Raw genomic sequence first — 13,519 nt, 5'->3', positions numbered from 1 at the left:
TGCCTTCTACTTTTCCTAGCATTATTGACTTTTCCAGAGAATCTTGTCTTCTCATGATGTGACCAAAGTACAATAGCCTCAGTTTTGTCATTTTAGCTTCTAGGGAGGATTCAGGCTTGATTTGAGCTAGTACCCACTTATTTGTCTTTCTGGCTGTCTGTGGTATCTGCAAAACTCTCCTCCAGCACCACATTTCAAATGAATCAATTTTCTTCCTGTCAGCTTTCTTCACTGTCCAACTTTCATATCCATATATAGTAATGGGGAATACCATAGTTTGGATTATCTTGATCTTCCCTAAAGAGATATCTTTAAGGATCTTTTCTTGCTCCCTCTCAGCTACTCTTCCGAGTCTCAATCTTCTGATTTCTTCATTGCAGTCTCCCTTTTAGTTGATGATTGAGCCAAGGAATAGAAAATTGAGAACCATTTCAATTTCCTGATTGTCAACTTTAAAATTGTGTAATTCCTCAGTAGTCATTACTTTTGTCTTCTTGATGTTCAGCTGTAATCCTGCTTTGGCGCTTTCTCCTTTAACCTTCATTAGTAGTTGTTTCAAGTCTTCACTGTTTTCTGCCACTAATGGGGTGTCATCTGCATATCTCAAATTGTTAATATTCCTTCTACCAATTTTCACTCCACCTTCTTCTGGAGCACCTTCTCCAGCTAATGCGATAAATCCTCAGAGTGGGGGCCAGAAGCAGGGCCCTGGTGATTTCTGCGGGGCTTGCTGAGAGCTTTTGCTGTTTGCTTGGCTTCCCATGTCCAGCAGCCACAAAGAACAGCCAGCCTTTTCATCTAACCTGACAAATGCTCTCACCTGCCTGCGTCAGACTCCCCTAAGCTCTGCCCTTTATGTACCAGGCTCTGTCTACTGGTCTGCCAGCTGTCTTCTTCTTCTTCCTCCTCTGTTCTTGGATCTAGGTCTTGAACAATTAGGCTAAAAGAAAACTTGTCTAGAAACACCTCCCTTCGACACTTCTCCGCAGCCTCTAGAAACTGAGCAACAAAATCAGTGCGTTTGGAGTTGGAATCCATCTGCCAGGTCTCTCACTTCATCACTCCCCTTCCAAGAGTCAGGATCTGAGACTTCGGAGGTCTAGCGTCCCTCAGACTGTATTGGGTATCTAAGTTAAGCACATAAAAGACTTCCTATATGATAGGCCAAGGGTCTACCAAGTCCTGTCTTCTGTCTCCCACAGTGGGCAGCCAGGAAGTCTAAAACAGAGCAGGAAGGCAAGGACCTTCCCCTCTTGCTGTTGCCTAGCAGCTGGAACAGAGGATTGGATCTCAGACTAGTGTAGCGATGTCTTCAGATAATCACAGGCCTGGGTATGATGAGAAGTTCACCAGCCATCCTTGAATCAGTCCACTAAACATTAACAGACTCTAGCCACCAAACATGGTAGATTGAGGGGCCTGCAGAATGTCAGACTGTGGCTTATTAAAAGTTGCAATCCAGCCTATCTCTTGCAATTAGACATGAGTCCATTGGTTCCAAAAGATTTTACTGAATATAAACAACCATTATAGTCCACTGGCCAAGGTGCAATATCTTGGCTGGTACACAGGTATTGTTACGAATGACAGGCAAAGGTTCAGGTACAGAATAGCACAGCCCAGCAAATCCCATCCTCCCCCCACAGTTCTCAAAACAAGCGGCTTGAAGCTGAGAGAGTGAAACTTTCCCAAGACTGGAAGGGCTGTAGTCAAAACATTCCTCTTCCTTGAGATAACTGTTACTGGGCTGCTTGTCACCTGCAAGAGAAGAGCTTAAAACACTGACAGGATTAAAATGGAGTCTCTCTGGTTAGATCACACAAGGAACTTATGTCAGACCTGACACAGAGCAGGTAGCTCTACAAAATGCAAGAAAGTGGGTCCAAAGACAAAGTCAATGGAGAAGGCACCCCTAGCATGCATGCACGCACGCACGTGCACACACACACACACACACACACACACACACCCTTCACACATGCACACACCATGGTCAAATACCATCTTCAAGTTTCCAATTTTAGTTCACTTTTGGCATTTTTAGTTACTGGGTTTTCATAATCATAGCTGTGATACCATAATCGTCTGATGTATCTTCATCGTTTTTTCCTCCCTGTAATTATGATAGTTGACTGTGTTTTGCAGGTGTTCCTCCTTGAAAATGAGTGACCAAAACTGCATCCTAGATGAGTCTTCATCAGTGCCTTAAATGCACCCATTAATGCTTTCTAGTGCCTGCCGAAAGTACCCCGCCTAACAAAGTCAAGAATTGCAATAGTCAGCTGATGGCTCATAGTCCTTTTGTGACTGAACAAGATCTGCCAAGTTCTTTCCACATCTTTCCTTTTCATTGGATGAGTCTTTCGCTAATAATGTGAAACACAGCTCCCAATCTATGGCTTTTAACACTTTGCACTATTAATAATAATAATAACAACATTCAATTTATATACCACCCTTCAGGACAACTTAATGCCCACTCAGAGTGATTTACAAAGTATGCTATTATTATCCCCACAACAACAAACACCCTGTGAGGTGGGTGGGGCTGAGAGAGCGCTGAGAGAGCTGTGACTGACCCAAGGTCACCCGGCTGGCTTCAAGCGGAGGAGTGGGGAATCAAACCTGGCTCTCCAGATTAGAGTCCTGCCGCTCTTAATCACACTACACCAAACTGAACTTCGTTGCTTTTTTTTTCTCCAGGAAGTCATCCAGGTTGCTTTCCTTGTTCTTTCATGTAGGACATCTGTGAAGTTCATCAGTGCCCTTGTAACTAATAAAATATGGATTAAAGTCAGCTCTGGGGAGCTCTGCTAGTTGCCCTTCAACCTCGAAATTTGTCAGCAGAAAGGTCACATCACCTGCTGGAGAATAGGGAAAGTCTCTGTGCTCCAGCATACATCTGGATGGATGGGAGCAGGTGTCTTTTGTTTCCCCTGAGACACTTTTAGTGGTTGATGTGGTATGCCAGCAACGTAGAGGGAATAGTTCACAGATTTTGTTAGTGATATGGTCATGACAAATGCGGCCTGGGGCCACCGATCAAGCCAATTTGCTTGTAGACCACTGTTCTGTCTCCAATAAGATAGTTTCAGATGAGTAGCTGCTTAGGGCTGCAGTAGAACCGCCGGATTTTAGTCCAGTGGCACCTTAGATACCAACAAGATTTCTAGGGCAGAAGCTCTGTAGAGCCAAAGCTCCTGTTGTCAGATATCAGACGGATATTGTCTCTCGCAACATGGTTAGTTGGTAAGCCTATCGTCTCTGAACAAATCCTATCCTTGTTTTTATCTTTTTGGAGGAGATGGTGTTGATCATGATGTGTGCATGTGTGAAGGGAGGAAGGGGGATAGAGAGGAGCCTTCTCCTTGAACGCTGTCTTTGGTAATTGTACTTGCCTGAAGAAGTACTTGCTTTCTTTGCTCTGGATGTACTGCCAGTCATTTTCGTTGAGTGTTCCTTAGTTCTGGTTTTATGAGAGAAATCTATCTTAGTTTGGTATTTCTATATCCTTATAAGCCATTTTCATGTTCCTCCTTCCTGCGCCCCTTAAATTAAAACAAACAAACAAAAACAAATCCTGCAGCTGATAAAAAAGAAATGCCATCCTCTTCATCATTGAGATTGTCCTTCAGTTTCCAGCTCTCTGATATGCTTGAGTCACGGTGGCCAGAACTTTACCCAGTATTCTACGTCTGGCTGCACCATCGATTTAGGGAATTGTATAGTGGAGCTTGTGATTGTATTAAAAGTGCACTGTGGACAGACCGGAGGCATAAAATTGGCACAAGCAGTCCCTGAAGCTCTGTGAAATGTGCCCTTCTTCAAGTCCCGACCCCAAGGTCACTGGAAAGTGTCGCCTTCCCTCCCCGTGCCACATATTAAATTTGTAGCTTTCTGTCCGGGTTGTGCCAGAAATCCAGATGACTTAGCAGACAAATGATGTAAAACCGAATTATTCAAAAAGGCTTTTTACTCAGATAGGAGGGCTGTATTGTAGGGAGGGGGTCTCGGATGCTTCGCTAATAAATGAGGGACCACTGACTTCACCACTAAGTTGCCTTACATGTTATCTGTTGCTTTAAATATGCACTCCTCTGTACTACCTGTGCTTCATGTCAGTCCTAGAATTGCTTATCTGTTCCAGCATTTCTTCAATGCTGTATTGGATTCTTGCTAATGCTATGTCTTTGCTAACTTGCATTTCCTTACCCTATGGCATTGTTTATGGAAATGTCCTTGATATTGACTGTACTAATCTCACACTGGGTAATCCGCCTTGAATCTCCGTGAGAAAGGTGGACTATAAACGACATAAATAAATAAAACAAATAATAAATAAAAACTGTGTCTGCATGAACAAGTCCAGTGGTTAGAGATCCAAGGTTGGGCCTGGCTGCTTTGGGCTCGATTTTTCCACCAGAAGTTCCTCGTTCTATTTTTAGCAGCTGCTGCATACGTAGCCGGCAGCTTCCCCTGCCTGAGAGGTAAGAGCAGGTCATTGGGCGTGGGCATCAGACTTGGCAGTTAGTGAGTCATCCCCTGGTACTGCCTGGTTGGCAATACAAGCAGGGTGTCCTTTTTTTGTCCGTGATCATGACGTACCTTGGGAGAGATGTGCCTAACGAGCCGGACTGGTTTTGTCAGGATGCCCACATGCGTCACGTGTGCCTTGCGTACTTGGTCAGTGCATCTGAAAAGCCGCTCCCACCGGCCCATGCTCAGGCTTCTTGCTCAGCCATGTGCCACCTGTTTGCCTGCAGGCACCTCCTTCCAGCACCAGAAACCTGAGGCTGGAAGTGCGTCTGAGAGCAGGGCTGCAAGAGGACTGTGTGCACTCAGCTCTAAATACTGCCATAAGGGTAACAGCATTGTTCAACCTGCACCAGTTATACAGCCTAAGCAGATTTGTTGGGCAGACCTTTTTTTGCTTCTGCTGGTCTGTGTGCACGCTTGCGTGCATGTGTGTGTGTGTGTTGGCACCAAAGCCCGACCCCCTTCCTAACTGCCAGGAACTTCATTCTGCAATTTCTGAGGCTTCTGACATTTCACCAGGTATTGTCCCATCCCCTTCAGTGGGGTGCCACAGGGCTCAGTTTTGGGCCCGGTGCTTTTCAATATTTTTATCAATGATGTGGATGAAGGGGTAAACGGGCTACTGATTAAATTTGCTGATGATACCAAATTGGGAGGAGTGGCAAACACCCAAGGAGATAGAATTAAAATTCAACAAGTCTTGAATACTCTGGAAAAGTGGGTGGTTGTGAACAGGATGCAATTCAACATAGATAAATGCACAGTATTACATCTGGGCCACAAAAATGTGAAGCACAAATACAGGACAGGGGATACACTTTTGGGTAGTAGTGTATGCGAAAGAGATCTTGGAGTAAGAGTGGACTGTGAACTAAATATGAGCAGTCAGTGTGATGCAGTGGCAAAAAAGGCAAACTCCGTCTTGGGTTGTATCAAAAGGGCCATAGCATCGAAATCGCAGGAGGTCATGGCCCCTCTCTATACAGCCTTGGTCAGGCTGCACCTGGAGTACTGTGTGCAGTTCTGGAGGCCTCACTTCAAAAAGGATGTGGACAAAATCGAGAGGGTGCAGAGGAGAGTGACAAGAATGATCAGGGGTCTGGAGACTGAGCCCTACGAGGAAAGGCTGAGGGCCTTGGGAATGTTTAGTTTGGAGAAGAGGAGGTTGAGGGGGGACATGATTGCTCTCTTTAAATATTTGAAAGGCTGTCATTTGGAGGAGGGCAAAGAGCTGTTCCAGTTGGCAGCAGAGGGTAGGACCCGAAGCAACGGGCTTAAATTACATGCACAAAGGTACCAGCTGGATATTAGGAAGAACTTTTTCACAGTCAGAGTAGTTCAAAGGTAGAATCAGCTGCCTAGGGAGGTGGTGAGCTCCCCCTCACTGGCAGTTTTCAAGAAGAGGCTGGATGAATATTTGTCAGGGATGCTTTAGGCTCATCCTGCATTGGGCAGGGGGCTGGCTGGACTAGACAGTCTGTATGGCCCCTTCCAACTCTGTGATTCTGTGATTCATGCTCTTCTTTGCACACATGAAATGGAATGTTGGTCAACACTCTTCTGACCAGCGTTGCCTCCCCATGATCTTTTTCAGAGAAAGGTTTCTCTCGACCAGGCAACCCTGGAGATTCAATTTGGGGCCGTCTGCATGTAATGCAGGTACTCTAGTCTGTTCTTCTGAAGATATGTGAAGGTCTGGGAAAATGCCATGAAAAAGAGAGGTTTTTCAGTCACCCGTCTCCCCAATGACTTCTTAATTTTTCTGATAGAAAAAATGCGAAATCTTGGGAATTCATTCCACTGGCACCTTAGAGGCCAACAAGAGTTTCAGAGTGTAAGCTTTTGAGAGTCACTGCTCCCTTCTTTAGACTAGTGTCTGAAGAGCTCTGACTCTTGAAATTTTACACTTTGAAAATCTTGGTCTCTAAAGCGCCATTGAATTCTTGCTTGTTCTTGCTGTTCGAGTGCTTGGACAGCACTGGAAAAAGCCTCCTGTGACTCTCCCCCCTTCCTCATTTTGAATAGCAAAATGCTTCTTAAAACAAGAGTTTACTCAAAATGTATAGTATGAATCATTTTATGTTATCCAGTCTACAACACTAGGTTATAATTCTTATATGTACTATAGACATATAGAACATATTTTCAAGTATATGTTTATAGTTTAAATGTGAGTATTTTTGGCAACAATTAATATACTGCAGTGTGTCTGATAATGCTTTATTGTTTAGTGCTTTCAGTGTTAAAGTTTAAATAAGTATGCAGATACGTTGGTAGCCCTATCTGTTGTGGCTGTGTGAGATTCTTTCTGTTCAAATAATACGTGTGGGGGGTTTTGCCACATCACTTCCTTATTCCTGTTTTTCCTTCCTATGTATGTATTACATAAATTTCAGTTTTTCCCAAATGTTGGGGTAGAGGCGTAGAAGAAACCCACGTTTAGGGTTTCTTTTGCATGATGTCAAAGTTCCTTGCAGTTTTGCATCTTTGCTCTTCCCTGATTATGAAGCTTCTTTGTTCCTTCGCCCCACTCGGTCCGGTGCAGCCTAATCTGATTGGAAGGGCGCTTTGGCCTGAGATGAAGGCACGTCGCTTCTCCTTCATGGGCCTTTGAGCTCTTGTGGGAAGTGGCTTTTCAATAACTGCAGGGATCAGAAGCAGCTACAGAAGAGTTTCTGAACAAAAACTCGCCGCTTCCTTATATATGCCGTAAGGTATCCTAGTTTTCTACACACACACACCAATCAAGTAAACTTACAGTCAGGTAGAAGTTTAGTGTTCAGCAGGGCTTTTTTTCGGGGGGAAAGAGGTGGTGGAACTCAGTGGGTTGCCCTCGGAGAAAATGGTCACATGGCTGGTGGCCCCGCCCCCTGATCTCCAGACAGAGGGGAGTCGAGATTGCCCTCCACGCCGCTGCGCTCAACTCCCCTCTGTCTGGAGATCAGGGGGCGGGGCCACCAGCCATGTGACCATTTTCAAGAGGTTCCGGAACTCCGTTCCCCCACGTTCCCCCTGAAAAAAAGCCCTGGTGTTCAGTATTAGAAGTGCCTTAAAAAGAAGTGCCTTAAACTGGAAATGACTATTTTTTTTTTCTGGGATGATCAAACCTGAATTATTACCTCGTAAAAATTGGCTCTGGTAAACACCATGTCAGATCTCCCGGGGCTAGCACTAAGAGAGCCAACACGGTGTAGTGGCTAGAGTGCCAGACCAGGATCTGGGAGACTCAAGGTTCGAATTCCCACTTTGCCATGGAAATTGGCTGAGTGACTTTGAGCCAGTCTCTCCCTCTCCCTCCCTCCCTCCCTCCCTCCCTCCCTCCCTCCCTCTCTCTCTCTCTCTCACACACACACACACACACAGCCTATCCTGCCTCATAGGATTGTTGTGCAGATAAAATGGAGGAGAGGAGAACAGCATAAGCTGCTTTGCGTCTCCACTGGAGAGAAAGGTGGGGTATCAATGAAGTCAACTATAAATCACCTTCAGATAAGACTTGCAGTGGTCTTGGGCTGTTAGCACAGTGGACTCAGCAAGGAGAACTAATGTTGCTAGTCCTGAGTCGAAGTCAAACAGTTGGAACTCTCAGCCGGCCTCTCAAGAAGGAAACACTTGTTTCCCCTACAGTTGGGATCAGGGGGGAAATTGGTGCCCCCGAAGACCCCTGTCGGCGGGAGCGTTAAGGGAGCTGATGAAGTACGAGTTCAGCCCCCAGGCATGCTGCCCCCAGATTCTGCCCCATCTCTGCCTACCCTTAAGAACACAGGTGCTTTCCATTATCATTTAGGAACGATGAGAAGGACAGAAATGCTTACCTTCATTTTGGTCTCCTACATACCTGAGCTTTAACTTCCCTGATGTACGAGGTAAAAGAGGTTAGACCAGGGGCAGCTATTCTGCTCCATGCTCACCGGCTCTTTCCTCTCCCTCTCCAACACCCAGGTTTCCATCTGAGCGGCATTGTGACTGAGCCACCAGGCCCCAGTGAACCGGAGCACAGTTACCACGTCTCCATCAGCTTTGACCGCTGCAAGATCACGTCGGTGAGCTGTGCCTGCGACAACCGGGACATCTTCTACTGTGCTCACGTTGTGGCGCTGTCCCTGCACCGCATCCGCCATGCCCGCCAAGTGGAGCTCCGCCTGCCCATCTCTGAAACCTTGTCCCAAATGAACCGGGACCAGCTGCAGAAATTCGTGCAGTACCTGATCAGCGCCCATCACACGGAAGTGCTGCCCACCGCTCAGAGGCTCGCAGATGAGATTCTGCTGCTTGGATCCGAAATTAACCGTGTGCATGGTATGGGCTCCTCAGCAGCAGCAGCAGCAGCAGCAGGACGGGAGGGACTGGCTGCAAAATGTGGCTCTAGCAGCCAATATCCTTTGCATGCCCGTTTCCCCCTTCTTAACAGAGCAATTCCAGCAGTGATGTCAGAGGGAGATTAGAGAGAGAGGAATGGATCTTTGTGTTGCAAAGGAGACCCATAGTGTTGCCTGATTTCTTCTTGGCTGCTAAGCTAAAGCCAAGAATCTGGGTCACGATGCCCACCACTGTGTCTGCAGCAGCCTTATATATATATATGAAGTGTTTTGTAGTAGAATTGGTATAATAGAACAGCAACACTGCACTGCTGTAAATGGAGCAGCTCTGTCCTATGCATATGCATATTTCATGAGCATCAGATAATGTCCCAAGTAAATATTCCTTACAAATCCACCTGACCCTAGTAGCAAAGCTTTTGCAGATCCAGCTTCGATTGCAGGCTCAGCCTGCAGACCGGTCAGCGTAGCTCCTGCTCCGATTTGTCTTTACGAATTCCAGAGCTACTGATCTATTTCAATTCCTGCCTTTTTAAATTAGCTTTTTCAAATATATATTCGCAGTGATTTCAATGGTGGAAACATCATGGCTCAATAAGGAAAATAAAATAATGCTTCCCCCCCACCCTCCTTTTTTGGTTGTTCTAAAGAGTCTGGTCTAGCTGAAATTTGTGCCCTTGCATGTGCTGGGAAAGAGATCTTAGATAGCCCTTCAGTTTCGACTGGGGATAGTCAGAGTGTCCATGGGCTCCTGGCTTTAGTGACCAACACTCTGGATGTCTTGTCTCAGGTGCCCCTGACCCCACGGCTGGCGCTGGCATTGAAGATGCAAACTGCTGGCACTTGGATGAGGAGCAGATCCAAGAACAAGTGAAGCAGCTTCTCTCAAATGGCGGGTACTACGGGGCAAGCAAGCAGCTGCAGTCCATGTTCAACAAGGTAACGACACCTGCATTGCCAGGTTGATGCAGTGAAGACACCTGCATTGCCAGGTTGATGCAGTAAAGACACCTGCATTGCCAGGTTGATGCAGTGAAGACACCTGCATTGCCAGGTTGATGCAGTAAAGACACCTGCATTGCCAGGTTGATGCAGTGAAGACACCTGCATTGCCAGGTTGATGCAGTGAAGACACCTGCATTGCCAGGTTGATGCAGTGAAGACACCCGCCTCGCTTTGTTTTCTGAGGTAGTCTTCCTGCGCTGGGTGCATTCACTATAATGTAAAGGTAAAGGTGCAAGCACCAAGTTATTACTGACCCATTTATTTATTTATTTTATTCAATTTATACCCCGCCCTCCCCACAGATGGGCTCAGGATGGCTCATGGGGAGGCGTCGCATCATGACGTTTTCTTGGCAGACTTTTGTTATGGGGTGGTTTGCCATTGCCTTCCCCAGTCATCAACACTTTACCCCCACGAAACTGGGTACTCATTTTACGGACCTCGAAAGGATGGAAGGCTGAGTCAGCCGGCTTCCACTAGGATTGAACTCAGGTTGTGAGCAGAGCTTGGGCTGAAGTACTGCAGCTTACCACTCTGCACCACAAGGCATTCACTGTAATGGAGTGGTTAGTGTCAGACTAGAATCTGGGAGACTCAGGTTCGAATTCCTGCTCTACCATGGGTGACCTAACCTACTTCATAGGGCTGTTGTGAGGATAAAATGGAAGACAGGGATAAATAAAGTAAACAAATAAAACTTTAAAACAACTCAGAGGAGAATGCAGAAGCCTCTTAATATTTGGATGAAATGAAGCGGCTGCTCTGAAAATGCTTGGTGGTGCTTAGGTTTCTAGGCTTTGGTGTAATCAGGAGAAGGAATTGGGCTCAGGCTAGACAGGCTGAAGTTGGACTCTCTCTGGAGGCCGAGGAAGGGAGGGTATTATGTGGTGGTGGGCAGGGGGCTTTGGGAAAGAAGGCAGCTCTTTTCTGGGGCTCTCAGCCCACTCCAGACACGACTTTTCCTCCTTCCCCAGGTGCGGGAAATGCTCCGGATGCGGGACTCCAACGGGGCGCGAATGCTGATCCTGATGACGGAACAGTTCCTGCAAGACCCACGCCTGGCCCTCTGGCGGCAGCAAGGAGCCGGCATGACTGACAAGTGCCGGCAGCTCTGGGATGAACTAGGTGGGTGTTCCCTTACGTGGGGAAGGGACGGCCCCACCCAAGGAAACCTGCAGCCGAGGCTGTAACACACTCTCGGGCAGGACTCAGCTTCTCTTCTTCTAAAATACCAAGTTTCTACCCAAGGGGATTTCAGAGAGAAGCCTGAAAACATGTAGGCAGGCCCACTAAAATTACAGAAACTGGGCTGGGAGCTGTCTTCTGCCTAATTTCGTTTGGAAGATTTAGTTCTAAACTCATCTTGAATTCAGACAACAGGTGGCTAGCAATATTTTTAAATGGACGGCTGCCTAGGGAGGTGGTGAGCTCCCCTTCACTGGCAGTTTTCAAGAAGAGGCTGGATGAATATTTGTCAGAGATACTTTAGGCTGATCCTGCACTGGGCAGGGGGTTGGACTAGAAGTTCTGTATGGCCCCTTCCAACCCTGTGATTCTATGAAAATGTTAAAGAAATCAGAAGTTTGAAAGCATACAGAGAAACCACTGCTCTCCCCAAAAGCTGAATCTCTGTTACATGAAATGCAGAACGCTCCTGCCCCATTTAGTTTGTAAAAGAAATATTTCCGTTTCTGGGCCAGCCTCTGAGAACAGCCTTATACGTAAGAACATATGAAGAGTCCTGTTGGATCAGACCAGTGTTCCATCTAGTCCGGTCTCACACAGCGGCCAAACTGATAATGAAGCTCAATTGATAACAGAGGTCAAGACAATGCATCCGCCTGGATTGAATCGAGACCTAGATTTCCTGTTTCATTACCAGTGCTGATTTCTCCACACCCACTTCCCCTCTGCATACCCCACCCTATCCAATCACGCCTGCTGTTGTCATTCACTGGCTGTTGTCATTTGGCATCTGAAATCACTCCAACTCTTCAAGATATATGGACAGATGGACTCATATTCTAGCTGTATCTGAAGAAGTGAGCTGTGGCTCATGAAAGCTCCTACCCTACCACAAATTTTGTTAAGAGTCCAATAAATGCTACTGGACTCTTACTCTTCTCTACTGCTACAGACAGACACAACTACTCATCTTGATCTAGTCGCCAAACAGTTCCCCTGGAGGGCCAACAACATGCGGCTCTTATGCGGCCTCCTAGGACTGCCTTTCAGTGTTTATTGCATCTGAATGTGAAGATTCCCTTTAGTTATGATGGCTTATAGCCAATGATAGACAGATCCTCCATGAATATCTCCAATCGCTGTATAAAGCTGTCTGTGCCTGTGGCCATCAGCACATCTCTAGCAGCAAAATCCACATTCTCTCATTGTGTAAAGTAGGGTTTTTTTGTTCATTTTTGGGTCCATCCTGAGTCTGCTACCCATCAGCTTCACTAGATACGTATACACTCTTGCAGTGCACTCCTTAGCAGAGGTACACCCTTCTAAGCCCATTGATCTCAATGGATTTAGAAGGGTATCACTCTACTTGGGATTGCAGCTCTAAGTTCTAATTTAGTGTAGAAAAAAGATCTTTTGGTTTATCTGAACAAACGATTAGGCCATGGGCTGTGCCGAAGACAGAACGCATGAGGGTACCCACCATCCATCACCTGCTGATTGACAGCTGACCTTTCAGCCAAATGTGTGGAGCCAACATTAGATGGGCAAATTTCAGAGGAAGGACTGCCCCAGGTTTAGGTGCTGTTTGGCTGTTGTTAATGTGGCGTAAAACCCCAAACCTACCTACCACCTATCTATGACATCAAGTGAGACATGAAGGAACAGGAAGAGCCAGGCGTAGAGGGTGTCGGCTGTTCTTCCACGAGCCGAGATCCTGGTTGGGGCATCTCAATGCATTTTTTTTTCATGCTGGGCCTATCTGTTAATTTGGCTGGTTTCTCACTCACGTCACAGGCGCCTTGTGGGTGTGTGTGGTTCTGAGTCCCCACTGCAAGCTGGAAGAGCGGGCTCTCTGGCTGCAGCTCCTCAAGAAGTGGAACAAGCTGGACATTTGTCCTTTGGAGGAAGGCAACTATTCCTGTGACAGCACCGGAACCGGCACCACTTTGCAGCCCAGCCTGAACCGCAGTCCAGGTAGGGAAAGCTAAGCTGTGCTGGGGTTCTGTTACCCTCTCAAGGGGAAAGGTCCTTGGTAGTGGTCCTGAGGTCTGAGTGCCCTCCTCTCCCCACCTACAGTGAAATCCTAAACAGAGCTACTCCCGTCTAAGCCCAATAGGCTTAGACGGGAGTAACTCTGCTTAGGATTTCACTGTTAGTCTCTCATCCTTATTTTGTTCAGAAGGAAAAGTAGCTCCGTTTGTCAGATCATGAAATTCTTTTGGGCTCAAATCCCACGTTAGTTTTGGAACAGTGCAGCAGAGTGGCTGAGTGAACCGGAGCAGCCCGTGTTTCAGCCTCAGTTCTATGCCAAGCATACTTAGTAGGCCAGTCTGGTGGTGGTGTTTTTGAATCAGAAAGATAATTTATTCAGAGAGTTACTCATTCCTAAAGTAAAAGTGCTTCACATTTCTTTGCGGCATTTCTAATGCCGACATGGGCTTGGATCCAATGCAGAGTTTCTGCGGGTGCAAGGA

At 46.6% G+C, this 13,519-nt stretch overlaps 1 protein-coding gene across 1 annotated transcript in view; it reads left to right on the top strand.

Annotated features, from left to right (window-relative positions):
• ZSWIM4 (zinc finger SWIM-type containing 4) overlaps positions 1 to 13,519 on the top strand; it is a 51,134-nt gene that overhangs the window by 20,222 nt on the left and 17,393 nt on the right. The window contains exons 3-6 of the mRNA XM_055003939.1: positions 8,479 to 8,835; positions 9,646 to 9,794; positions 10,835 to 10,985; positions 12,840 to 13,019. Of these exons, the coding sequence (XP_054859914.1) occupies positions 8,479 to 8,835; positions 9,646 to 9,794; positions 10,835 to 10,985; positions 12,840 to 13,019 (837 nt within the window). The remainder of the gene's footprint in view (positions 1 to 8,478; positions 8,836 to 9,645; positions 9,795 to 10,834; positions 10,986 to 12,839; positions 13,020 to 13,519) is intronic.

The sequence above is a fragment of the Eublepharis macularius genome, chromosome 19, assembly GCF_028583425.1.
Source record: "Eublepharis macularius isolate TG4126 chromosome 19, MPM_Emac_v1.0, whole genome shotgun sequence".
NCBI classification, from domain to species: domain Eukaryota; kingdom Metazoa; phylum Chordata; class Lepidosauria; order Squamata; family Eublepharidae; genus Eublepharis; species Eublepharis macularius.
Note: the sequence above shows the minus strand (reverse complement) of the source record. Positions and strands in the feature narration are given on the sequence as shown.